The sequence below is a fragment of the Lemur catta genome, chromosome X, assembly GCF_020740605.2.
Source record: "Lemur catta isolate mLemCat1 chromosome X, mLemCat1.pri, whole genome shotgun sequence".
Taxonomy (NCBI): Eukaryota; Metazoa; Chordata; class Mammalia; order Primates; family Lemuridae; genus Lemur; species Lemur catta.
Window position 1 is genome coordinate 11,187,847 of NC_059155.1, and position 27,111 is coordinate 11,214,957.

At 34.3% G+C, this 27,111-nt stretch overlaps 1 protein-coding gene across 4 annotated transcripts in view; it reads right to left on the reverse strand.

Moving 5' to 3' along the window:
* Positions 1–795: 795 nt before the first annotated feature.
* The window catches only part of RBM41 (RNA binding motif protein 41), a 48,185-nt gene continuing 21,869 nt past the window's right edge, over positions 796–27,111 (reverse strand). For 2 of the 4 annotated variants that reach the window (XM_045537911.1, XM_045537909.1), the window contains 3 exons: positions 18,615–19,018; positions 2,713–2,860; positions 796–1,372 (listed from right to left, as the gene is read on the reverse strand). In XM_045537911.1, the coding sequence (XP_045393867.1) occupies positions 1,206–1,372; positions 2,713–2,860; positions 18,615–19,018 (719 nt within the window). In that variant the 3' untranslated portion in view covers positions 796–1,205. The remainder of the gene's footprint in view (positions 1,373–2,712; positions 2,861–18,614; positions 19,019–27,111) is intronic. The other 2 variants (XM_045537912.1, XM_045537910.1) reach the window with 1 other exon arrangement.

Here is a 27,111-nt window from a genome sequence, read left to right on the forward strand (position 1 = left end):
CAAATTTGGGGTGTTTACAGCCATTATTTTCTAGGACTATTTTTCTGCTCCTTTCTTTTCTCCTTCTGGCACTCCCGTCGAACATATGTTGGAGTGCTCAATGGTGTCTCAGAGGTCCTATACTCTGTTTGACTTTATTATTTAATTTTTCTGTTCCTCAGCCTGGATAATATCATATCAGTTAATCCTCACAACCCAATGAGGTAAGTAGATTATTCTCACTTTATAGATGAGAAAATTGAGGCTAAGATTAAGTGACTTGCCAAGGTCATGGAGTGCTAAATGTGGCTGTGAAGTTCAAATATAGGTCTGACTCCAAAGTTTATACCACTTCCTCTATACTATGTTGTCTTTTTATTCTCCAGTAACCATAAACAAACAACTGGAGAATTTGAGACTGGCTTCCTCTCTTCTAGAGAACTCTTTCTTCCCACTTCTTTTTTATAGTCTTTGCTAGTATATTCCTCTTGTAAAATTCATATGTGTAGTATTTAACATATATTAAATACTTATTCAATGTTTATTGCTTTGAACTCAGTGACTACTCAATGGTAGCTAGCTTAAATGGTCATGAGAACACCAATATTTTGATCTAAAATATTTCATTAGAAAAATATATAGTTTTTTGAAGGCTCTGATAACTTAGTGGGGAAGCATTCATTAAGTATGTTGACTGACTTATGAAACTACCTACTGTTACTAGTGATAATTCTGACTTAACAGCATTTGTTGATGCTTAAGCCTAGGGTCCTGCTTTTTTATTTATTTGGTGGATAAAATGAGGGACAAGTGGGCTCTAGTGAATAAATATTTCAACATTTATTTAGTTTTTTTAGGTCTGTATATAGGAGGCAGTCTTGGAAAGAATGTTATCTCTAGGGACAAATATTGAAGACCCAGCAAAATTATAAGGATTTTGAAAAATCCCCAGTAATAATTTTTTGTAATGTTATCCTGAGAAAACAATACTTTTTATACACTACCCTTCATACTTAGTATATTATCTGTCCTACATAGTTTTTGATTATAGAAATTGTTTTCTACCAATTCTATCCAAAAGCTGAAGGGGATTATCCCAATTACTTTTTTCTCTCTCAGTTAGTTTCTCCTCTTCAACTCCAAATAAATTGCTATCTGTACACAAATCCTAGATCCAAGATTCGGATGCAAGAAAGACCATCCAGGACCCACAATCTATATATATTCTAGCTACCACTGATTTCTGTAGTACCATCTGTAGCACATGGTATGAGAGAAGCAGCTTGGAGATCTGACAGTTGCTTTTTGTTCTTTCCAAACTCTATCACCAATATTTTCCCACGTAGTTTATATCCATTTACTAGATGCAATGCTTGGCATGCTATCTCCTTATCTAAAAGAGAAAGAAAAAATATCAATTTACATAGGGCTTAATAATTCAATTCTATTCCAAGTCTAGTTTAGGTTATTTTGCCTTAGAGTTAAACGTAAGTTATAAGGCCATATGGTTATTTGATTTTATAATCTTTTCTATAATCTCCAATATGTATAATTTAGTAAGATTAAATTAATGCTAAAAATAATCACAAAAAAACTCAAAATGGATGTTTGAGGGTGGCTCCTAATTCAAAGACATAGGTAAAGAAACAAGGATATAAATTGTACGCTAAGGAAGTCTAAGCTATTACTAATTATACACAAGCCTCTATCTTAGATAACGATTATAGGTATCATGAGAACCGGATCATTTTCAAAATGGGTAACACAATGAAAGAAGTTATTGTTTTCTTTTCTTTTCTTTTTTTTGCCCTATGCCTTGAAGACAATAGAAAGAAGTTATTTTTTTTCTTTGCTACTTTTTCTTTCAGTGGGAGAGTGGTTCTTAAAGCCCTTATTGGGATAAATAAGTTTAAGAACTCTTGTAGGCATATGGAAGCTTGAGGTATGAAATATATAGCATACAGCAGGAGTATTTACCTTATGGGTCTCAGTGCCTAGATGTAGGAAACAAGGAGGGAGTGGATTATGGCCAGAATAAACCTTTGGTAAGATAGGAAAGATGGTACAAGACTGTATGAAAGCAGTGGAGGGGAGTTTGACAGTACTTGTGTGTAAAACCAATTGCCTGTACATCAATTAGTAGGCTGTTAAGCAATGATGATAGTTTAGGGACAGATCCTACCCAGTCTCCCCACCAAAAAGAAGACACTATTTTGTGTAGCACAGAAACTGAAATTCCTACATTATTCCTCCCTTTGGCTTGGAACATAGAAGCCACGCATTAATATGTAAACAATATTCAGAAGAATGTATCATCCACTAATTATGAATTAGTATATTAGCTTGCATTCACTTAGTCCTAAAGGACTAGGGCATAAGGCAAGTACGTGTGTCGATCAGAATACCAACATATTAATTAATGAGTAATCTAATTATAACTTACATTAGAAATGCTATTGTCAGTAAAAGGGAAGGATTTTGGTAGGGTGAGAAGGAACTGCCAAGACTGGAGAAAATTGAGGACACTAGGGTAAAGTGGTCATATACTTTCAATGGAGGAGAGGAAGCACAGAAAGAGAGACAGAATAACACTGAAAACATATTTTCCTTACTTTCCTTCTTCTCATGTGCTGTGGGTAAATCAAAGGACTATATCTAAATTAGAGAGGTTATCGGTAGTCTCTTAGTGAACTGAGGCTGCAACTGAGTAATTATCTACATGAAGCTACTTACTGGAAAAGGTGATGAAAGCTTGCCCCCTCATTCGTCCAGTCATCAATCGGAATTGAATTGGAGGTTCTTTTTTCTCCTGGAATCGAGCGAACAATGAGACCAGATCTTTTTCAGTCACCTGAGGGCTAAGGTTCTTCAGGTATAACACCTAATACAAATTGAAGAGCAAAAGAAATATCACATAACAGAGGTAAGGCAACTCTTTCATTATGGTTAGAATTAGTTTATTTCAGATAAAAATGGTGGATTGAACACACTGATTTAATTTCACTCTATCCAGAAAACTTCCTAAAACTACGGGAACTTAAAAAATACACACAAATGAACAAGGTAAGGAGGCAATAGCAATAACACTCTGGAAGCTGGAAAACAACTGAATGATTAGGAACCAACTCAGCACATTCAAGAAAGCTATTAAATAAATCTTAAACTAGCAGTGAGGAAAGCTAAGAACCCACCCAATCTCCACTTAAGAATCCTCAAATAGTTTAGGAAATGATAGCTTCAGGTACCACTGGAAATACATGTGAAGGGATGGCGTTAAAATAAGGTGGGTAAGCTGAAGGTTATTTAAAAAGCTAATTTGATTTTTAAATACCCTCATTTACAATATGCTACTGGGTAAAGGCAACTTGCCAATCCTAGTAGAATACTGGAGGCTCATTGTCAGAAGATGGAAAATGCCATACAGAGGTGAATATATGAATACTGTTTCTCAAAGCAAGGAGACTAAGAGAAAGAATGCACACTTAATGCTGAGGTCCTCCCAAACCTTTTCTACCACTTGGCTCCTAGAATGCTCTTATCCTTCCAAGAGAGAGTTTGGACAGTCTTCTTTGGGGACACTGATAAGCCCCTAGAGGAAAGATATAAAAATACTGACTTGGGATTGGGAATTCCTCCAACAAATGGCCCAGCCAAGCCACTTTAAAGTGAAGCTCAAAATCAACAAGGGCCACTCATGTACTCAAAACCTCCAATCAGCTTTTTACTCTCTACTAACAAAGTTGAGCATGGAATATTAGGCACCTGAGGAAAGCCTCTAATGTGAAAGACCGAGAATAGAACAAACAAACAGAAAAGAAAGCAAATGAGAGAAAACAAAGACTATGGAGGGAGGAAAAAACTTCAAAAAACCATAACTAATATCCTCAGAAAAATAAGAGAAACTATTCTATTTATTAGGAATGGGATGCTATAAAAATTCAAGAGAACAAAACGGAGGTCTTATATGTGACTGAACTTAAGTTGTCATCAGTTTAAAACAGATTGTTATAACTATAAGATGTTTTATGTATGCCCTGTGGTAGCCACAAAGAAAATACCTACAGACAATATGCAGAGAAAAATGAGAAAGAAATCAAAGCATGCCACTACAAAAAAATAATGAACCACAAAGGAATATAGCTAAAAGGGAAGGAGACCAAAAGAGCTATAAGACAGACAGAAAACAATAAATGGTAGTAGTAAGTCCTTTGCCACCAATAATTACCTTAAATATAAATAGATTAAACTCCCCAAAAGACATAGAGTAGCTGAATGGATAAAATAAACAAGATCCAACTACATATTGTCTAAACGAGACTCACTTTAGATCTAAGGACACACATAAGCTGAAAGTGAAAGAATGGAAATAGATATTCCATGCAAAAGGTAACCAAAAGTGAAAAAGGGTGGCCATACTTATATAAGACAAAATAGAATTTAAGTAAAAAAAAAACTGTCACAAGGGACAAAGAAGGACATTATAGAATGATAAAAGGGTCAATTCACCAGGAAGATATAACAATTATAAATATATAGGCACCTAACATCAGAGCACCTAAATATACGAAGCAAACAATAACAGAACTTAAGGGAGAAATAGACAGCATCACTATAATAGTAGGAAACTTTAATACCCTACTTTCAATAATGGATAGAACATCCACACATAAGATTGATAAAGAAACAGAGGACCTGAACAACACTACAGACCAAATGGACTTAACAGACATATATAGAACATTCTATACAGCAGCAACAGAATATACATTCTTATTAAATGCATATGGAACATTCTCCAGGATAGATTACATATTGTGTCACAAAAGAAGTCTTAACAAATTAAACAAAGATTGAAATAAAACTAAGTATCTTTTCAGACCACAATGGAATGAAAACAGAAATCAATTAAGAGAACAAAATTGGAAAATTACAAATATGTAGAAATTAAACAACACACTCTTAAACAACCAATGGGTGAAAGAAGAAATAAAAGGGATATTAGGAAATATATTGAAACAAATGAAAACAAAAACACAACATACCAAAACTTATGGGATGCAGAAAAACAGTACTAACAGGGAGTTTTGTAGCAATAAAAACTACATTAAAAAAGAAGAAAGATCTCAAATAAACAACCTAACTCTACACCTCAAGGAAGTAGGAAAAAGAAGAATCAACTAAGACCAAAGTTAGGAAAAGGAAAGAAATAATAAAGATTAGAGCAGAAATAAAGAAAATAGAGAATAGAAAAAAATAGAAAAAACAACAAAACTAAGATCTGGTTTTGTTGAAAAGATCAACAAAATTGACAAACCTTTAGTTAGACTAAGAAAAAAAGAAGATTCAAATAAACAAAATCAGAAACAAAAGAGGAGACACTACAACTAATGCCATAGAAATAAAAAGGATTACAAGAAACTACTATGAAAAATTATACATCAACAAGTTGAGCAACCTAAAAGAAATGGATAAACTCCTAGAAACATACAACCTACCAAGACTGAATCATGGAAAATAGAAATAGAAAACCAAAACACACCAATAATGAGTAAGGAAACTGAAACCACAATGAGGTATCATTTTCACTCCAGTTAGGATGACAAAAAATTATCAAAAAGACAAAAAATAACAAATGCTGGTGAGGTTGTGGAGAAATATTGCTGGTGGGAATGTAAACTAGTACAGCCACTATGAAGAACAGTATATAGGTTCCTCAGAAAACTACAAATAGAATTACCATGTGATCCATCAATCCCACTACTGGACATTTATCCAAAGGAAAGAAAATCAGTATATCGAAGAGACATCTGCATACCCATTCATAATAGCAGCAGCACTATTACATATATTATTATATAACTATATTATTATATATTATATAACTATATAGTATATTATTGTTAACTGTAATTATCCTACAGTGATACTGAACACCATTCATGGATTAGAAGACTTAATATTAAGATATCCATACTACTCAAAACAATTAATGCGTCTCTATCAAAGTCAAACAGACAAAAGCCAAAACAATCTTGAGAAAGAACAAAGCTAGAGGATGCACACTTCCTTATTTCACAATATATTGCAAAGCTACGGTAATCATAACCGTATGATGCTGGCATAAAACCAGACACATACATAGATCAATGGAACCGAATACAGAGCCCAGAAATAAATCTATGCATCTACAGTCAAGTGATCTTCTACAAGTATGTCAAGAACATGTAACATGGAAAAGATAATTTCTTCAACTTTATTTTTTAGAACAGTTTTAGATTTACAGAAAAGTTGAGAAGATAGTATAGAGAGCTCCCATATACTCCCCAGTTTCCCCGCTATTGATATGTTACAATAGTATGTTACATTTGTTACAATTAATGAACCAATATTGATACATTATTATTAACTAAAGTCCACAGTTTATTTAGATTTCCTTAGTTTCTACCCAATGTCCTTTTCCTGTTCCAGGATCCCATGCAGGTTACCACATTACATTTAGTTGTCATGTGTCTTTAAGCTCTTCTTAGTTATATCAGTTTGTCAGACTTTCTTTGTTTTTAATGATCTTGACAGTTTCGAAGAGTACTGGTCAGGTATTTTGTAGGATGCCCCACTACTGGAAGTTTTTCTGGCGTTTTTCTCATGGTTAGACTGGGGCTATGGATTATGGGGAAGAAGACCACAGTGTTTTGAAAAGTACAGTTGTGATCACATCATATTAAGCATACACATAGTCAACATGATTTATAACTGTTGATGTTGGCCTTGATCACCTGGTTGAGGTAGGGTTTATCAGGTTTCTCCATTTTAAAGTTACTCTTTTTTTTCTGCATTCTCATACTGTACTCTTTTGGAAAGAAGTTACTACAAGCAGCTCAAAACTAAGGAGTGGGGAGTTATGCTCTCCTTCCTTGAGGTAGAGTATCTACATAAATTATTTGGAATTGTTTTTTATGGGAGATTTATCTCTTCTCTATTTATTTATTTACTCAATCATTTATTTACATCACTTGGACTCACAGATATTTATCCTATACTTGGGATTATTATCCAACATTAATTTATTTAGTTTGTTGCACAAGTTGTTCCAGCTTTGGTCATTGAAAGTTCTCTCATGTGGCTTCTATGTTTCTTTGATATACCCCAATGTCAAAGAACAACATAATAATTTTATTTTATTTTTTAGCACTTTCTTACTTTGTGGTACTACAAGATACATAAGGCTCATCTTGTTTATTTCCTGTTCCAGTATTAGAAGCAGCCATTTCTCCAAGAACTTTGGTTCCTTTTATTAGAGAATGGTATTAGAAACCAAGTTCTGGATGCTGAGCAAGTTTTTTGCTTCTTGGGTGTCCTTTCATTTGAGCCCTATCAGCTGACAGAGTAAAAGATATGTTTATACTAATCCATATATATAACATGTAAATATTTCTATATGTAACCAGTCATATCTATAGTAAGTTAAACAAGAGTTCATACTGATGTCTCCAACTCTATACCATTACCACATGGATCAATCTAGCTTCCTCCCTTTACTTATCTACAAATTCCAACAGTGAGAAACCTGGCTCCCACCATCTGTCATCCATTTACTTAATTGTCCCACTCCATTATGCACGTATAGCAATATTAGAATTGTTAACCAGTACCCCCGTGGAACACAACCTTATCAACAGTGCCTATGTGCATTTCCATTTGCCTTCAAGTCTTCCAGACTTCACATATGTCCAAATATATGTAGGTCAGCACGTTTTCCTCAATCCCTTCAATGAAGTTGTTTTATGTATTTGTAATAAAGTTATATTCTCTTCTCACAGTCTGCATTCTTTCCTGGGGTTCCCCAACCTCCTAAATGATTTTTTAATATTTGTATACATTAAGGGTTATTCTTAGTGCTATTTGGTTTTATGGGTTTTGACAAATGCATGTCTTGCTTCCACCATTACAGTATCACACAGAATAATTTTACTGCCCTAAAAATCCCTTGTGCTTCACCTATTTCTCCTTTCCCCATTTCCCTCAAACTCTTGGCAACCATTTATCATTTTACTGTCTCCACAGTTTTTCCTTTTCCAGAATGTCATATAATGAAATCATACAATATGTAGTCTTTCCATACCAGCTTCTTTCACTTATTGATATGCATCTAAAATTCTTTTATGTCTTTTTGTAGCTTGATAGTTCATTTCATTTCATTGCAGAATTATATTCCATTGCATAGATCTACCACAGGTGAATGTACTCATTTACTTACTGGAGGACATCTTGACTGCTTCCAATTTTTGGCAATTACGAATAAAGCTACTATGAACATTTGTGTTTTTGTGTGAACATAGGTTTTTTCAAATCAAGTGGGTAAATAACTAGGAGTGTAGTTGTTGGATTGTACGTTAAAACAATGTTCAGCTTTGTAAGAGACTGCCAAGCTGTCTTCCAAAGAGGTTGTACCATTTTGTATTTCCATCATCAATGAATAAGAGGTTCCTGTTGCTTCGTATCCTGAACCCGATTTGGTATTGTCGGTTTTACTGTGGATTTTAGCCATCCTCGTGGGTGTATAATGGTATCTCACTGTTCCATTTTGCAATTCTCTTATGACAAATAATGATGAGCTTCTTTTCATATGCTTATTTACCATGCATATATCTTCTTTGGTGAGGTGTCTGTTCTTATCTTTTACATGTTTTTAAAATGATTTGTTCATTTTATTACTGTTGAGTTTTAAGAGGTCTTTGTGTATTTTGGATACAAGTCCTTTATTAGACATATGTTTTGCAAATATTTTTTCCAGTCTGTAGCTTGTTTTTTGATTCTTTTAAAGGTAGCTTTTACATAGCAGAAATTTATATTTTTAACAAAGGTCTGATTTATCAGTTGTTTCTTACATAAATTGTGCTTTTGGTGTTATATCTCATAAATAAATGTATCATCAAACAAACACAAGGTCACTTAGATTTTCTCCTGTTTTCTTCTAGAAGTTTTATACTACTGTGTTTTATATTTTCAGTTAATTTTTATGAAGGATATATGGTTTTTGTCTAGATTTATTTTTTTACATGTGGATATTCAGTTGTTCTAGCACCATTTGTTGAAAGACTGTCCTTTCTCCACTGAATTGCCTTTGCTCCCTTGTCAAAGATCAGTTCACTATATTTATGTGGGTCTAATCCTGGAGTCCTTATTCTGTTCTGCTGATCTGTGTGTCTTTTTTTCCCACCAACACCATACCACACTATTTAATTATAGTAAGTTTTAAAGTTGGATAGTATCAGTCCTTCAACTTTGTTCTTCTTATTTAGTATTATGTTAGATATTCTGTGTCTTTTGTCTTTCCATATAAACTCAGAATCAGTTTGTTAATATCCACAAAATAGCTTGGCTGGATTTTGTTGGGATTGTGTGGAATCTACAGATTAATTCAGGAAGAACTGATATCTTAACAACATTAAGTCTTTTAATCCAGGAAAACAAAATATCTCTGAATTTGTTTAGATCTTCTTTAATTTTTCCATCAGTTTTATACTTTTCTGCATATAGATCCTATACATATTTTGTTAATATACCTAAGTATTTAATTCTTTTTTGGTGCTATTGTAAACAGTGCTGTTTTTAATTTCAAATTCCAATTTTCATTTCTGGTATACAGGAAAGCAACTGACTTTTACATAAAAACCTTGTATCCTCCAACCTGTACTCACTCACTAGTTCCAGGAGTTGTTTGTTGGTTTTTTGGTTGATTCTCTGGGATTTTCCACATAGATATACATGTTACCTGTGAACAAAGAGAATTTTGTTTCTTCCTTCCCAATCTATATACTTTTAATTTCCATTTTTTGTCTTATTGCATTAGTTAGTACCTCTAATACAATGCTGAAAAGGAGTGGGGAAAGAGGACATTCTTGATTTGTTCCTGATCAAAGGGGAAAACATCAGTTTCTCACCATTAAGTATGATATTAGCTGTAAGATGTTGTAGGTATTCTTTATCAAGTTGAGGACGTTCTCCTCTATTCCTAGTTTGCTGAGAGTTTTTTTAAATCATGAATGGGTGTTAAGATTTTTTCAAATGCCTTTTCTATATGAATTGAAATGATCGTATGATTTTTCTTCTTTAGTATAATGTGGTAGATTGATTTTCAAATGTTGAAACAGCCTTGGATACCTGGAATAAATCCCAACTGATCCCAGTATATAATTCTTTTTACACACTGTTGGATTTTATTCCCTAGTATTTTGATTTTTCAATCAAAATATTTAAATGTTTTGATTTTCATAGCATTTGGAATTTTTGCTTCTGTGCACATGAGAGATACTGTCTATAACTTTCCTTCATTGTAATGTCTTTTTCTAGTTTTGGTATTAAGCTAATGAGTTAGGAAGTGTTCCCTCTACTTTTATTTTCTGGAAAAGATTGTAAAGAATGACTATTATTTTATATGCTTCCATGTTCACCCCTCTCTTAGCATATTAATTGTACTTCTTTTTATAATTTTTTAGTGGTTGCCTTAGAGTTTGCAATACACACGTACAACTAAGTCTACTGTCAAATAACACTATACCACTTTCTGGGTAGTGCAGATACCTTATAACAGATACATAGATAGATATATAGACAGATTTATATTTACATATATACTAATTCCTCCAACCTATCCCTTATAACACTGCTGTTATTCATTTCACTTATCCATATGTTATAAACATCAAACACGTTTATTACTTTGAAAACTTATCTTTTAGATCATTTAAAAATGAGAAAATAAGATTTTATTTTACCTTCATGTATTCTCCTATGCTCTTCCTTTCTTTATGCACATCTGAGTTTCTGACTCATATAATTTTCCTTCTCTCAGGAGAACTTTTTTCTTTTAAATATTTCTTCTTGCAAGGCAGGTTTACTGGTAAAACATTCCCTCAGTTTTTACTTATCTGAGAAAGTCTTTATTATTTTTCCTTCACCTTTGCAGTATCATTTTTACTGAATACATTCACATACGCCAAGAACAGTCAAACTGAGAACCAAATCAAAGACTCAATAACTTTCACAATATGAACAAAAAAAGTAAAATACCTAGGAATATATTTAACTCAGGAGGTAAAAGACCTCTACAGGGAGAACTATGAAACACTGAGGAAGGGAATAGCAGAGTATGTAAACATGTGTAAAACCATACCATGCTCATGGGCTGGCAGAATCAACATTGTTAAAATGTCTACACTATCGAAAGTGATCTACAGATTCGATACAATCCCTATTAAAATACCAACATCATTTTTCACAGATGTAGAAAAAATAATTCCATGCTTTGTATGGAACCAGAGAAGACCCTGTATAGCCAAAGCAACCTTAAGCAAAAAGAACAAATTGGGAAGCATCAATTTACCAGACTTCAAGTTATACTACAAGGCTATAGTAACCAAAACAGCATGGTACTGGCACAAGAACAGGAGACACAGACCAATGTAACAGGACTGAGAACCCAGATATAAAACCATCCTCAAATAGCCATCTGATCTTTGACAAAGCAGACAAAAACATATACTGGGGAAAAGAACCCCTATTCAATAAATGGTGCTAGGAAAATTGGATAGCCACATGTAGAAGACTGATACAGGATCCACACCTCTCAACTCTCACAAAAATCAACTCATGATGGATAACAGACTTAAATCTAAGGCATGAAACCCTAAGAATTCTAGAAGAACGTGTTGGGAAAACTCTTATAGACATTGGCCTAGGCAAAGAATTTAAGAAGACCCCAAAAGCAATCACAGCAACAACAAAAATAAATAAATGGGACCTGATCAAATTGAAAAGCTTCTTCACAGCCAAGGAAACTATCACTAGAGTAAATAGACAACCTACAGAATGGGAGAACATATTTGTATACTATACATCCGAAAAAGGGATGACAACTAGAATCTATATACAACTCAGGAAAATTAGCAAGCAAAAAATCAAACAATCTCATTAAAAACTGGGCAAAAGACATGAACAGAAACTTTTCAAAAGAAGATAGACTTATGGCCAACAAACATATGAAAAAATGCTCAACATCTCTAATCATCAGTGAAATGCAAATAAAAATCACAATGAGATATCACTTAACTCCAGTGAGAATGGTTTTAATCAAAAGGTCCCAAAACAATAAATGTTGGCATGGATGCAGAGAGATAGGAACACTCATACACTTCTGGTGGGACTGCAAACTAGTACAACCTCTATGGTAAGTAGTATGGATATACTTCAGAGAACTAATAGTAGAACTACCATTTGATCCAGCAATCCCACTACTGGGTATCTACCCAAAGGGAAAAAAGACATTCTATAAAAAAGACATCTCCACGCGAATATTTATAGTAGCACAATTCACAATTGCAAAGATGTGGAAACAACCCAGGTGCTGATCAATACATGAGTGGATTAATAAAATGTGATTTATGTATACCATGGAGTACTACTCAGCCATAAAAAAAATGGTGAACTACCTTATTATATTATACTGGGTAGAGCTGGAGCCCATTCTTCTAAGTAAAGTATCAAAAGAATGGAAAAACAAACACCACGTGTACTCACTATTAAATTGGTACTAATCAATCAATACTAAGTGTACATATAGGAAGTAACATTCATAGGGTGTCCAGCAGGTGGGAGAGGGGAGGAGGGGATGGGTAAATTCACACCTAATGGATGCAATGCCTGCTGTCTGGGGGATGGGCACACTTGTAGCTCTTACTCACGCATCGCAAAGGCAATTTATGTAACCAGAGTGTTTGTATACCTGTAATGCTCTAAAATGAAAAAAAAAGTTCTGTAAATACCCACTGTCATGCTTACATATGTAAACCTATAGTTATGCTTAATATAACTATTAAATAACTGAATTCAGATTTATTTTAGAATTTGATATGACAAAAGGAATGCAAACATGGCAATTAAATAAAATGTTGGATACAAAAAAAAAGAATTCTACGTAGATGAGTTTTTTTTTTCTTTCAACACAAGTATTTCACTCTATTATCTTCTTGCTTGTAAGGTTTCTGATGAGAAGTCTGTTGTAATTCTTATCTTTGTTCCCATATGAGTAAAGTGTTTTTTGTTTTCAAAATTTTTCATTGTCTTTCTGTAGTTTGAACATGATATGGTTAGGTATAGTTTTTGGTATTTATTATGGTTGGTATTTTCTGAGCTTCCTGGATCTGTGGCTTGTTGTCTATCATTAATTTTGGAATATTCTCAGCCATTATTACTTCAAATATTCCCTCCTTTTTCTTGTCTTCTTTTGGTATTTCAGTAAGGTATATGTTACACCCTTTGAAATCATCTCCTACTTCTTAGTCTCTTCAATTTTTTACTGTCTTTTTTCTCTTTGTATTTCAGCTTGGGAAGTTTCTATCACCATGTTTTCAAGCTTACTGATTCCTTCCTTGGCTGTTTCCAACCTACTGATGAGCCTATGAAAGGCATTCTTCATTTGTTACAGTTTTTTTTATTTCTATCACCTCCTTTTGATTCTTTCTTAGAGTTTCTATCTCTCTGTTTACATTAGCCATCTGGACTTCCATGTTGTCTACTTTTACTAGTAGACTCCTTAGTATATTAATCATGGTTATTTTAAATTCCCTATCTGATAATTCCAAAACCTGTGTCATATCTGAGTTTGGTTGTCATGCTTGTTTTATCTCTTCAGACTGTGGTTTTTCTTTTAGCATGCCTTGTAATTTTTTTGTTGAAAGCTGGACATGATCTATCAAATAATAGGAATTGAGCCAAAAAGGCCATTAGTGTGAGGTTTTATGTTAATCTGGCCAGGAGTTGGGCTGTGCTTAATGTTTGCTCTAGCTGTAGGTGTCAGAGGTTTCAATTTCTTCTAGTGTCTTTTGTCTCCCTTGTTTCCTTTGGGTTTCCTTAAAAACTGCATAAATAGAGTCTGAACCTTGCAGGTCTTTCAGCTGTAATCCAGTTACAATAATGAAGCACTGTTGATGTGGTAGCTAGGTGTGGGAGAAGGGGAGGCATTCTGTAATACTACGACTAAGTCTCAACCTTTTAGTGTGCCTGTGTCTCCAGCTTGTAACCTTCACAAATGTTTCATAGCTTCTCTCTCTCTCTCCCTCTCTCCCTCCCTCTACAGGAAGGCTAGAAGAGCCTGGAGTTGGATATGGCTTTGGTAAAGTTGTTTTCCTTGCTGGGTAGCCCTTTGTTATGTACAAAGCTCTGAATATACTTCAAAATGATTACTTTTGCTCTCCCCATGCCAGAAACAAGAGATTTTTTTTTTTTTCTTAGCTCTTTAGCTTGAGAACCTGCTGGGGTTCCTAGAAGTAAAAGTCCTTCAAGACTGCAGTCTCCAGGAGTTTTGTCACTCCCATGCTAGTCTATAATCTACAGTAATTTGTCAAAGTTACTGCATAAGTGTTCATACCAGTTTATAGCTCCAGTGCCTTCTCCTCCCGATAAGCAGATCTGGGATGCGATTTTTTCTTATTGCCTGTCTCTCCATATTTTGGTGTTGCACTTGTCTCTGTGACTTCAGTTTTCAGATGGGTCCAAGTAAAGTCACTGATTTTTAGTTTGTTCAGCTGTTTTTCTTATTGTACGACAGAGTGATGACTTCCAAGCAGTTTACATGTTTAAGCTGAAAAGAGAAGTCTGCAACTTCATTTTTTTTTTTTTGAGACAGAGTCTCATTCTGTTGCCTGGGCTAGAGTGCCGTGGCGTCAGCCTAGCTCACAGCAACCTCAAACTCCTGGGCTCAGGTGATCCTTCTGCCTCAGCCTCCCGAGTAGCTGGGACTACAGACATGCATCACCATGCCCGGTTAATTTTTTTGTATATATTTTAGTTGTTTGGCCAATTTCTTTCTATTTTTAGTAGAGACAGGGTCTCGCTCTTGCTCAGGCTGGTCTCGAACTCCTGAGCTCAAACGATCTGCCCGTCTCGGCCTCCCAGAGTGCTAGGATTACAGGCGGGAGCCACTGTGCCCGGCCTGCAACTTCATTTTTATTCAAAATTATGTTTGTGAATTTCATCCACATTGATACCTATAATTCTATTTTATCCATTTTCTCTACTGTGTAGTATTCTATTTTATGAACATACCATGCTTTATCTGTTTTCCTGCTGATGAACATGTATGTTGTTTAAAAACATACATGCTACAACAATGCTACAATAAGCATCATTATAACAATCCTTAATGTGCATGCCCAAGAGTTTCTCTAGGATAGACACCAAGGAGTGATACTGCTGACTGACAGTATATGAACATGTTCAATTTTACTATCTATTGCCACAATATTCTTTTTGTGCTTTTGTTTTTAGAGATGGGGTCTCACTCTGTCCCCAGGTTGGGGTACATTGGGACAGTCATAACTCACTGCAGCCTCAAACTCCTGTGCTCAAGTGATCCTCCTGCTTCAGCCTCCCGAGTAGCTGGGACTATAGGCAAGTGCCACCATGCCTGGCTAATTTTTAAATTTATTTTTTGGTAGAGATGGGGGTCTCACTATGTTTCTCAGGCTGGTCTCAAACTCCTGGCCTCAAGCAATCTTCCTGCCTCGGCCTCCTAAGGTGCTGGCATTACAGGTGTGAGTCAGAGTGCCCACCTTGCCACAATATTCTTGAAAGTGGTTGTACTCATTTACATTCCCCCTGGCAGTTTATTAGTGTTCTTATTGTTCCATATGTTCACCAATACTTGACACTGTTAGGGCTTTAAATACACACCAACATCCTGAGTGTTAAATGGTATATATCATTGTGGTTTTATTTTGCATTTCCTTGATTACTAATGAGATTTCTTAAGTTTATTGGCGATTTATGTTTTTGCCTCTGTAAATTGCCTGTTTGTACCTTCTGCCCATTTTTATTGGGTTGTTTGTATTTTTCTTATTGATTTGTAGGGAAGGATTTCCTTAAAATGACTCAAAAAGCACAAACTATTGAATGAAATAATGATAATTTGATAACTTTAAAATGAAATACTTCTACTCAACAAAAGACATCAGAAACTATGTTAAAAGGTAAACTACCCACCCACTGGGAGAAGATATTTGCTAAATAAATAGCAAAGATTTATACCCAGAATTTTAAAATAATCCCTATAAATAAATATGAAAAAACAAATATGATCAAATAATGGGCAAAGGAATGGAACAGGTAACTCACTGAGTGTTGCTGAATGGCTAACAAATGCATGAATACATGCATAAACTCATTGGAAATCAGGAACATGCAAATTAAAACAATGACATACATTTTCAAACATATTCATCTGGCAAATTAAGAGTTTAATACTCCGAAGTTTTGGTAAGAATGTGAAAGGAATCTCTAAACCCTGCTCATTGGAAGTTGAAGATATACATACCCTATATACAGTGATTCCACTTTGAGGTATATGACCCAGAACAGTGATTCTTAAATGTTACTCTCAGACCAGCAGCATCAGCATCTCTTGGGAACTTGCTGGAAATGTAAATTCTCAGGCCCCAATCCAGGTCTATTGAGTCAAAAATTCTGGGAGTAGTGACCAGCATGTTTTAATAAGTCCTCTAGGTGATTCTGATGCACACTAACATTTGAGAATCACTGCAACAGAGTGACACTTTCCCAACATTTTTTACTGAGATCTACAGGAAGAATTAAAAACTACATTGTGGCCCATACACATCTCTCTCACACATACAGACACACATAAAATAAAAGATTTAAGAAACAGTAATTAACCTAACTGTATGGAATGCATTTTGATATTTCTATTCTATTCCAGTTAGTTTCATAAAACAAAAAAAAAAATCTGCTGGTTTTAAACTTCTTTTTTTTTTTTTTTTTGAGACAGAGTGTCACTTTGTTGCCTGGGCTAGAGTGAGTGCCGTGGCGTCAGCCTAGCTCACAGCAACCTCAAACTCCTGGGCTTAAGCGATCCTACTGCCTCAGCCTCCCGAGTAGCTGGGACTACAGGCATGCACCACCATGCCCGGCTAATTTTTTCTATGTATATTTTTAGTTGTCCAGATAATTTTTTTATTTCTATTTTTAGTAGAGACGGGGTCTCGCTCAGGCTGGTCTCGAACTCCTGACCTCGAGCGATCCACCTGCCTCAGCCTCCCAGAGGGCTAGGATTATAGACGTGAGCCACCACGCCCGGCCTTTTTTTTTTTTTTATTTCAGTTCTTCATGGGGGTACAAAACCTCAGGTTATGGTTTTAAACTTCTGACTGTAACCTAAGTTTGAAAAACACTGCCCTAGATAAACTCTTGCATGTGTGCAACAAGACATATGTACAATATTTGTCGCAGAATTATCTGTAATAGCAAAATAATGGAAAGGACCAATCTTCAGGAAAATGGATAAATAAATATTGGTCTATTCCTCCAATGGAATACTATATAGTTCCTTATATCATTTGAAACAAATTTCAAAAATTTTATGTATATTGATTCAAAAAAACAAGTTATAGAAAGATATGTAGAGTATATGATCTATATAGTTTTAAAATGTATAAAACAGTATCTTTTAAAACTATACAGTTATATATTAAAAAATATAAAAATGTGTATGGAAATGGTAAATACTGAATTCAGGATAGTGGTTACATCTGGAAAGGAGAAAGGAGAATGGGACTGGTGAGGGATACATGTAAGTCTTTAGGTATATCTATAATGCTTTATTTTTTTAACTAAAACATGGAAACTATTGGGAATTGATAAAGATTGGTAAAGACTGGCTGAGTATACAGGTGTTTGCTATATTATTTTATATGATTTTTGCTATATTAGTAACATTTCATAATAAAAAGTAAATAAAACTCAAGCTACCCTTGAACTAACAGCAAGAATATATTAGAAATTAAATCATTCAAAGGAAACTATTTTAATATCCCTCTTATACAATAGTTTTTTTAAAAAAATTCAGGGACAGTTAGAAACTATTTAAATTAGATACAACAAAATGTATGCTCCAGGGGCTTGTGTTTCCTCTTTGGGTAACATGGTAATGAAGAATTTTCCATTCCAGATGTAACATATAGCATGAATGTGAAATAATGATTTGATCAATAAAACAAAGATTATTTACAATATTACTTGGTTACATGTTTTCCAATTTCTCAAAGCTTAGAGGACCTGTGCTTTTACTTTGCTGTTTTGCTAATAGCAAAGTAAGTCATATGTCATATGAAAGCCAGGTGGAGCATTCTGAAGAGAAAGCTCATGTGGTAATAGCAAACCTTACTCACAATCAGGCAATCTATTTATTGACTAATTCCAAAGGCACCATGGGTACCAGCTATGATAGTCCTATGAATACTACTTGATTATTACTAGCCTAGGAAATTGGAGGTTACTTTTCCTTCAATTCAGGGCTTCTAGTAGGTATAGACTAGAGTCTCATCAAGACTTCTTTAAAATTCTAAGGGTAGTTTAGGATCTTAGAAAGCACAAAGAACATTATAGGAAATATGCTACTTATATAGTATGCAGAGAAGGAATAATCAAGGTCAAGGATAAACACAATCACTGTGCCTATGTCACGATTCTTTGGTATAATCAAAGCTAATTTAAAAGTATTAATTTAGGTAGAGGTAAATAAAAGTGAAAACAACCCATGTTGTTTTTCTTGGTTTGGCCTATACCTTGTTTGGCTCCCCTGGATTATATGAAGAAAACATAGGAATTTTTCGGATCTCTTCCTCTGACAAACGATTTCTCTGGATTTCATCTTCTGGGACAAATTCTATTGGCTGCGTCAGCTTCTTAGGCCCAGTCCAACACTGCTCAGGTGAATAATCAATAACTTTTGCCACATGGAGACTGGGACCTTTACCCTGTGCTGCCTGTTTTCCCTCGTCCTGGAGTAATGACGGGTTCTCAGCTGTGCCACTATCACCCACTGATGTAGCTGAGACCAGTGAGTGGGAAGCAAAGGGTTCACCTCTCATAAGTTGGAACTCTTCAAGACGTTTTTTCATTATCATCTCTTGGTAAAAACTTTCCAGGTTGTTCATGGGATCACCTTTGTTCTTCTTTTGGGGTTCATCTGGATCAAGACAAAGAGACAGGGAAGTTCTACAACGCCTACCAAAACAACCTTTGACAAATTAATAAAAATTAAATCCTAGATCTCAGATATAGAAACTCTGCTGGGGCAGGTCTTTATAACCTATAACAAATGACAATAGTATATAGCTATCTTACTACATTAAATCTCAAGCAAGGCCGGAACTATGGTGAGGCAAGTAAGGCACCTAAGACTCAGGGTCATGCAAGTATATACACCTCTAACTGATAAGGATGTTTTAAAAATATAATCAGTGTGGCATTATATACTTCACAAAATTAATAATAATTCCTTATCATCATCTAATACCAAGTTCATATTCAAATTGCCCTGATTATCTCAAAGATATTGTTTTACATTTGGTTATTTGATTTAGGTTCTAAACCAGCCTTTGGCTAATATATTTCTTAAATCTTTTTTATTTTAAAATAGCACCTCTTCCCTCCCACCCCTCTAGCTCATTTCCCTCCCATCCACTGATTTGTTAGAGAAGCTACATTTATTCTATGAACACATGAATTTGATGAATTATTTCTCAATGAGTGTTGTTTAACTTGTTCCTTTAATCCCTTCTATTTCTTGGCAGTTAAATCTAGAACTATGCTATCTAATATAGTAGCCACTGGTCACATGTGTCCATTTAAATTAATTTTAAAGTATCAGTTCCTCAGCCAAACTTACCACACTTCAAGTACTCAACAGCCATATGTGGCTAGTGGATACCATATTGGACAGACAGAAAAAACTATTTACATTATTGCAGAAAGTAGCATTGGACAGTGCTGATCTATAGGTTTGATTAGATGTAAGTTCAATATTTTTAGGCAAGAATCCTTCATAGATAGATGTGTATTTCCTATGGCATCATGTCATAAGGCATATAAATCTTTGGTGGTCCCATTTTTAGTGATGCTGAAGTTGATCGGGGGAGTCAGGTGGTGTTACTTTCATCCCTCCATTAAGTTCTCCCATTCACCTTTCACCAAATGAGTTTTATATCCATTGATGACCATTGCCTAGATCTATTAATTTATTAAGAGCTACAAAATGGGGTTTTCCTAATTTTATTATTTCTTTTTTATTTATTATCTGGAATTCTATAATGAACTTACCGTCATCAACTATTTGGTTTCCTAAAATGCAGTTCATACAGGAAAGGCAGGATAAATGCTTGATTCTTTCCATTATTTACCAATTATGAGAGTAATAAGTTGGTACCTTAGAAATGTCCAATGGTGACCAAATATTTTCAGGTATTTCATGTATGTCAATTAAATGTAGTTAATATTCTTTTTAGTGACTAAATTATCCCACTTAGGACCTTCATATAGGCTCCTGTATTGCTACCTGGTCTTCTGGCACAGCAAGATATCCAAAGCTCATCTTGCATACTTCCTAATCCAAACCTGGAATATTTCTCCAAGGATCCCTCGTTCCTTTTAGTGGGAAGTGGTATTTAGAAATGACAGTGTGTTGCTAGGTATGCTCACTGCTGTTGAGTTGTTGCTTCTAGGCATTTTCAGTGGATAAAGTCAGGACATTTTGTATGAGAAAAATAAATAATGAGTTCATATTGGTATTTCCAATTCAAATTTAAGATCACAAGGTTTTTACTTAAATTCCTCGATTTTGGACTTTATCTGTATGCTTAAAATAATATCAGCAAAATTATTTATTAGCTTCTTCCTAGAATATACTTATAGAATTTTAAAATGTCAACAACAATACTAATATGACCATCAACAAAACTACTAAATACAGTTTTATATTTCCTCGCAGTTACTTTTGTCCTTAGATTATATTTCATAAGAAATATACAAATGTTGTTTTAAATTCACTATAAGTAATTGTTTTCTCTGTGTGGTTATGCTACCAACTTTGTATGTCATTAGGTTCATTTACTTCAGGTAGTTTTTGAATTTTAGGGATTATTTTACCTTTCTGATTAAATTTTTTAATTTTGCAAAACATTTACATGGATCTAAGGTGAAAATTGTTATACAGTACTTTCACAGACGTCTCACTTCCATCTCTGGCTCCTTCATCCCCTTCCCTTCTTTCCCCATAAATAATATATTTATTATGGTTTAGCTTATGGTTTTATTGTTTCTTTTTTGAAAATATAAGCAAATAGGCACACACACACACACACACACACACACACACAATTCATTAGTTACACCCCTCTCCTACATAAAGTAACTTACTATAAACACTGTTCTACAACTTACTTTTTTGTACTGAACAATATATCCTGGAGATAATTCCATATTAACGTGTAGAGCTCTTCTTCTTCTTGTGTCTGCGAAGTACTCCATTGTGTGGATGTACCATAGTTTATTCAACTATTCCCCTACTGATACACATTGGTCTTGTATCCAATCTTATGTTGTTATGAATACCCTGACAGACAGCCTTCTGCACACAGGATTTGGTATTTTTCCAGTATATTTTTGAAACAGATTTTAAGAAGTGGAATTGCTGATACAAAAGGTAAATGTATACGTAATTTTCCTATATATTGTTAAATTTCACTCTGTAGGAGTTATACTATTCTGTATTTCCACCAGCAAGGCACAGGAGTAGTGATGGAAGTATTTCTTAAGCCACAAAAAGAGGTCGGGCGCGGTGGCTCACGCCTGTAATTCTATCACTCTGGGAGGCCAAAGTGGGAGGATCGCTTGAGCTCAGAAGTTCAAGACCAGCCTGAGCAAGAGTGAGACCCTGTCCCTACTAAAAATAGAAAAAAATGAGCCAGGCGTGGTGGTGTGCAACTGTAGTCCCAGCTACTCAGGAGGCTGAGGCAGGAGGATTGCTTGAGCCCAGGAGTTTGAGGTTGCTGTGAGCTAGGCCGACCCCATGGCACTCTAGCCTGGGCAACAGAGCAGGACTTTGTCTCAAAAAAAAAAAAAAAAAAAAGACACAAAAGCACTAATCTTTAAGGAAAAGATTGAATTCAACTATATTAAAATTAAGAACTTCTATTCATTAAAATGTCATAAAGAGATGGAAAAGAAAAGCCAAAGAATAGAAAAAGTTATTTGCTACACAAAAAACTATTACAGAACTTCAATCCAGAATACATAAGTAACTCCTACAAATTAATAAGAAAAAGATGGATGACCATTAGGAAAACTGGCAAAATACTGAAGAGATGTCTCACAAAAGAAGAACTACACATAGCTAATAAATATATGCGAAAGTGCTCAACCACATTAGAATTCAGGGAAATGCAATTTAGGAAAGGAATGAGATACTGACAGAAAACTGACATATTGGCAAAAACTAAAAAGAATGCTAATATCATATGTCAGTGAGATTGAAGAACTAGTACCCTTATATATTGCTGGTGGGAATGTGTAGCCACAGTGCTAATCAGTATGACATTATCTGCTAATGGTGAATGTATGTTCAACATACAACCCATCAATTTTACTCCCACACATATACCTTATAAAAATGTGGGCATATATGTATGAGGACATGATAAGAAGAATTTTCATATCAGTGCTATTTATAATTGCCTGGAACTAGCAAAAATACAAATGTCTATCTAAGAAGAATTATAAAATTCTGGTAAGTTTCTATAATGAAATACTATAACCCATAAGTAGCAAATTTCAGCTACATATGTCCAAGTAGATGAAAATACTAATGTATACACTCAAAAATACTTATTCAGTGACTATTTTGAGCCAGGCATTACTATGGGTTCTTGGGAGACATCAATAAATAAAGAGCCGTACCTTCACAGAACTAAGTAAATTAGACAGTATGTTAGAAGGTTATGAATGCTATGAAAAAGAAAAAAATACAGTAGGGTAAGATTGAAAGATCTATGGGGTAGTAGTAATGATGGTTACAATTTTAATGTTGGTCTGGATAGGTCTCATTGAGAAGGTGACATTTGAGTGAAGACCTGAGGAAAGTAAGAGCATATATCATGCTGATATTAGAGCAAGGGCCCAAGGTGGGAGTATGTTTCAAAACATTTAACAAGACTGAAATCATACAAAGTATTCTCTAACTACAATGAACTTATATTAGTGATCCACTATAGTAAGAAATATGGAAAAACACAAATATTTGGAAATTAAACAACACATTTCTACATAACTCATGGGTCAAATAACTCACAAAGGAAAATTTAAAAATATTTGGACCTGGATGAAAATGAAAACACAACATATCAAAATTTATGGATGCAGCGAAAACATTGCTGTATCTATATGAGAGAAATCTATAGCTTTAAATGCCTGTTTCAGAAAAGAAGAATGATTTCAAATTTGTAATCTGAGCTTCCAAGTTAGGAAACTATAAAAAGAGTAAACTAAACACAAAGCAAGCAGACAAAAGAAACTAATAAAGATTAAGGAATAATCTTTTCTTGTAATAGAAAACAGAAAAATAAAGAAAATCAATGAACCAAAAGCTGGTTCTTTGAAAAGTTTAACCAAATGACAAACCCTTAGCTAGAATGACCAAGAAAATAACAGAGAAGACAAAAATGACTAAAATCAAGAATTAAAGAAGAAACATCACTACTGACCCTACAGAAGTGAAAAACAATTATGCAGGAATATTAAGACTAACTTTAGGTCAACAAATTAGAAAATTTATTTGAATGGACAAATTCATGGAAAGCTACAAATTACCAAAGCAGACTCAAGAAAGAGAACAGCTGAATAAATCTATAACAAGGAAAAAAAAGCCGGGCGTGGTGGCTCACGCCTGTAATCCTAGCACTCTGAGAGGCCGAGGCGGGTGGATCGCTGGAGGTCAGGAGTTCGAGACCAGCCTGAGCAAGAGCGAGACCCCATCTCTACTAAAAATAGAAAGAAATTATCTGGCCAACTAAAAATCTATATAGAAAAAATTAGCCGGGCATAGTGGCGCATGCCTGTAGTCCCAGCTACTCGGGAGGCTGAGGCAGTAGGATCACTTAAGCCCAGGAGTCTGAGGTTGCTGTGAGCTAGGCTGACGCCATGGCACTCACTCTAGCCTGGGCAACAAAGGGAGACTCTGTCTCAAAAAAAAAAAAAAAAAAAACAAGTAAAGAGGTTGAATTAGTAATCAAAAAACTACCCACAAAGAACAACCCAGGTCCAGATGGCTTCACTGGTGAATTTTATCAAACACTTAAAGAAATAATACACTTACAGAAAATGGAGGAAGAGGGAATACTTTCCAATTCATTCTATGATGTCAGTATTACACTGATACCAAGGCTAAACAAAGATATCACAAGAAAACCACAGACCAATATCCTTCATTAACATACATGCAAAAATACTTAATAAAATATTAGCAAGCCTAATCCAGCAACATACAAAATGATTATATACTTATAAGTGGGACTTACCCCACGAATGAAAGATTAGTGTAATATCTAAAAATCAATTAATACAATACACCATTATTAATAGAGTAAACCTTAAACTACATGATCACCACAGTAGATACAGAAAAAACGTTAAACAAAAGCCAAGATCCATTCATAATATTAATAATGATAAAAAACCTCAATTAACTAGCAATAGAAGGGAATATCTTCAATCTGCCTGTGATAGGCTGAATAATGCCCCCCTCAAAAGATGTCCTAATCCATGGAATCTGTGAAAATGGTAAGTTATGTAGGAAAAGGGAATCTGCAGATGTAATTACGTTAAGGATTTTGAGATAGGGAGATTATCCTGGATTATGCAGTAGGGCCAATGTAATCTCAAGAGTCCTTATAAGAAGGAAGCATTAAGGTCAGAGATAGGAGATGTGATGATGGATGTAGAAGTTGGAGTAATGTGAGCAAGGGGCCATGAGTCAAGGAATGAAGGTGGCCTCTAGAAGCTGGACAAGGCTCACCCAGAGACTCTAGGAGGAGTGTAGCCCTGTCAACATCTTGATTTTAGGACTTCTAACTTCTAGAACTGTAAGAGAAGAAATTTATATTGCTTTAAAACACTAAATTTATGGTAATTAGTTATACCACCCATAGGAAAGTAATATACTGCCAAAGAGCATGCACAGAAAACCTAAAGCTAAGATCATACTTAATGGTTAAAAGTTGAATGCTTTCCCCTTAAGACTGGGAACAAGGTAAGTATGTTAGCTTTCACCACTTCCATTCAACACCGTACTGAAGGTTCTAGACAGTACAAGGAGACAAAAAAAAATGGCATCCAGATGGGAAAGGGAAAAGTAAAACTGTATTTATTCACAGGAAACATGATTGTTTTTATAGAAAATTCTAAGGTATCCATAATAAAACTATTAGAACTAATAAAAGAGTTTAGTCACATGATATAAAATCAATATACAAAAATCAACTATATTTCTATATGCTTGCATATAACAATCAGAAAATAAAATATGAAAACAATTATATTTTCAAGAGCATCAAAATCAATAAAATGCTTAGAAATAAATTCAATAAAAACATAGGATTAAATTTAATAAAAGAACCATAACTAAAAACTACAAAACAATGTGGAATAAATTGTAGAAGATCTAAATAAAGGAAGAGACATTCCATGTTCATGGATTAAAAGATTCATTATTAAAATGTAATTTTCCCCAAATGGAATTGCAGATTCAACTAAATTCCAGTAGGCTTTTTTTTGTAGCAAAATTGACAAGCTGCTGCTAAAATTTACATGGAAATACAAAGGACCTAGAATAGAAAAACTGATTTTATAAAACAGAAATATGGAGGAATTACACTAACCAATTTTGAAACTTACAATTAATATAAGGGTATAGTAAAGAGATTTATTTAGAGCATAAAGATAGGCATATAGATCAATGGGACCAAGTTGAAGAAATTGTTACATTTATGGTCAATTGATTTTTTCCACAAAGGTTCCAAGACAATGTGAAAAATAACAGCCTTTATAACAAATAGTGCTGGGACAATTGGATATCCACATACAAAAATATGAACTTGCACCCTTTACCTCACACATAAAAGTTAACTCAAATGCATACTAGATCTAAATGTAAAAGCAAAGACTATAAATATTCTAGAAGAAAAAATAGGAGAATATCTTTCTGACATTTAGTTCTACAAAGATTTCTTAGATACGATACCAAAAGCATGTCATAAAATAATAAATTGATAAATTAAACTTCATTAAAATTAAAAACTTTCATGCTTCAAAAGACACCATTAAGAAAACAAAAAGACAAGCTACAGACCAGAAGAAAACATTTGCAAATCATATACCTTTCTTACCACTCAATACTAAGAAAACAACCGAATTAAATAAATGGGCAAAAGGCTTGAACAGACATTTCACCAAGGAAGACATATGAATAGCTAATAAGCACATGAAAAGGTATTCAAGATCATTTATTATTACAGAAATTCAAATTAAAACCACAATGAGGTATCAGTACACACACACTAACATGGCTATAATAAAAAGACAGATAATAACAACTAAAATGGTACAACCACATTAGAAAAACGTTAGGCAGTTCCTCAAATGGTTATACACAGAATTATTACATGACCCAGAAATTCCACTCATCCAAGAGAAATGAAAATATATCCACACAAAAACTTGTACACAGATGTTCAAAGTAACATTATTCATAACAGCCAAAAAGTAGAAACAACCTAAATGTCATAAAGTGGTGAAGAAATTAAAAAATGTGGTATGTCTATAAAATAGAAAACTAGCAATAAAAAGGAACCAATTGCTATAGATTTGCTACAACATGGATGAATTTCAAAAACATTATCCTACCTGAAAGAAGCCAGATTCAAAAGACCACATATTATAATATCCCATTTATATGAAATATCTAGAAAAGACAAATTTATACAGACAGAGGCTTGAGATATATGTGGAGTCATATACTGCAAGTAGGCACAAGGGAATTTTGTCAGGTGATGGAAATGTCCTAAAATTGGATTGTGGATTCCATCGTACAATTCTATAAACGTACTAAGAATCACTGAATTGAACACTTACAACAGGTGAATTTTATCATATGTAAATTATATACCTCAATAAAAATGTTTAGAAATAAACTATTCAGTCTCACAAAATGTGAGAAGGAATAGAAAACAG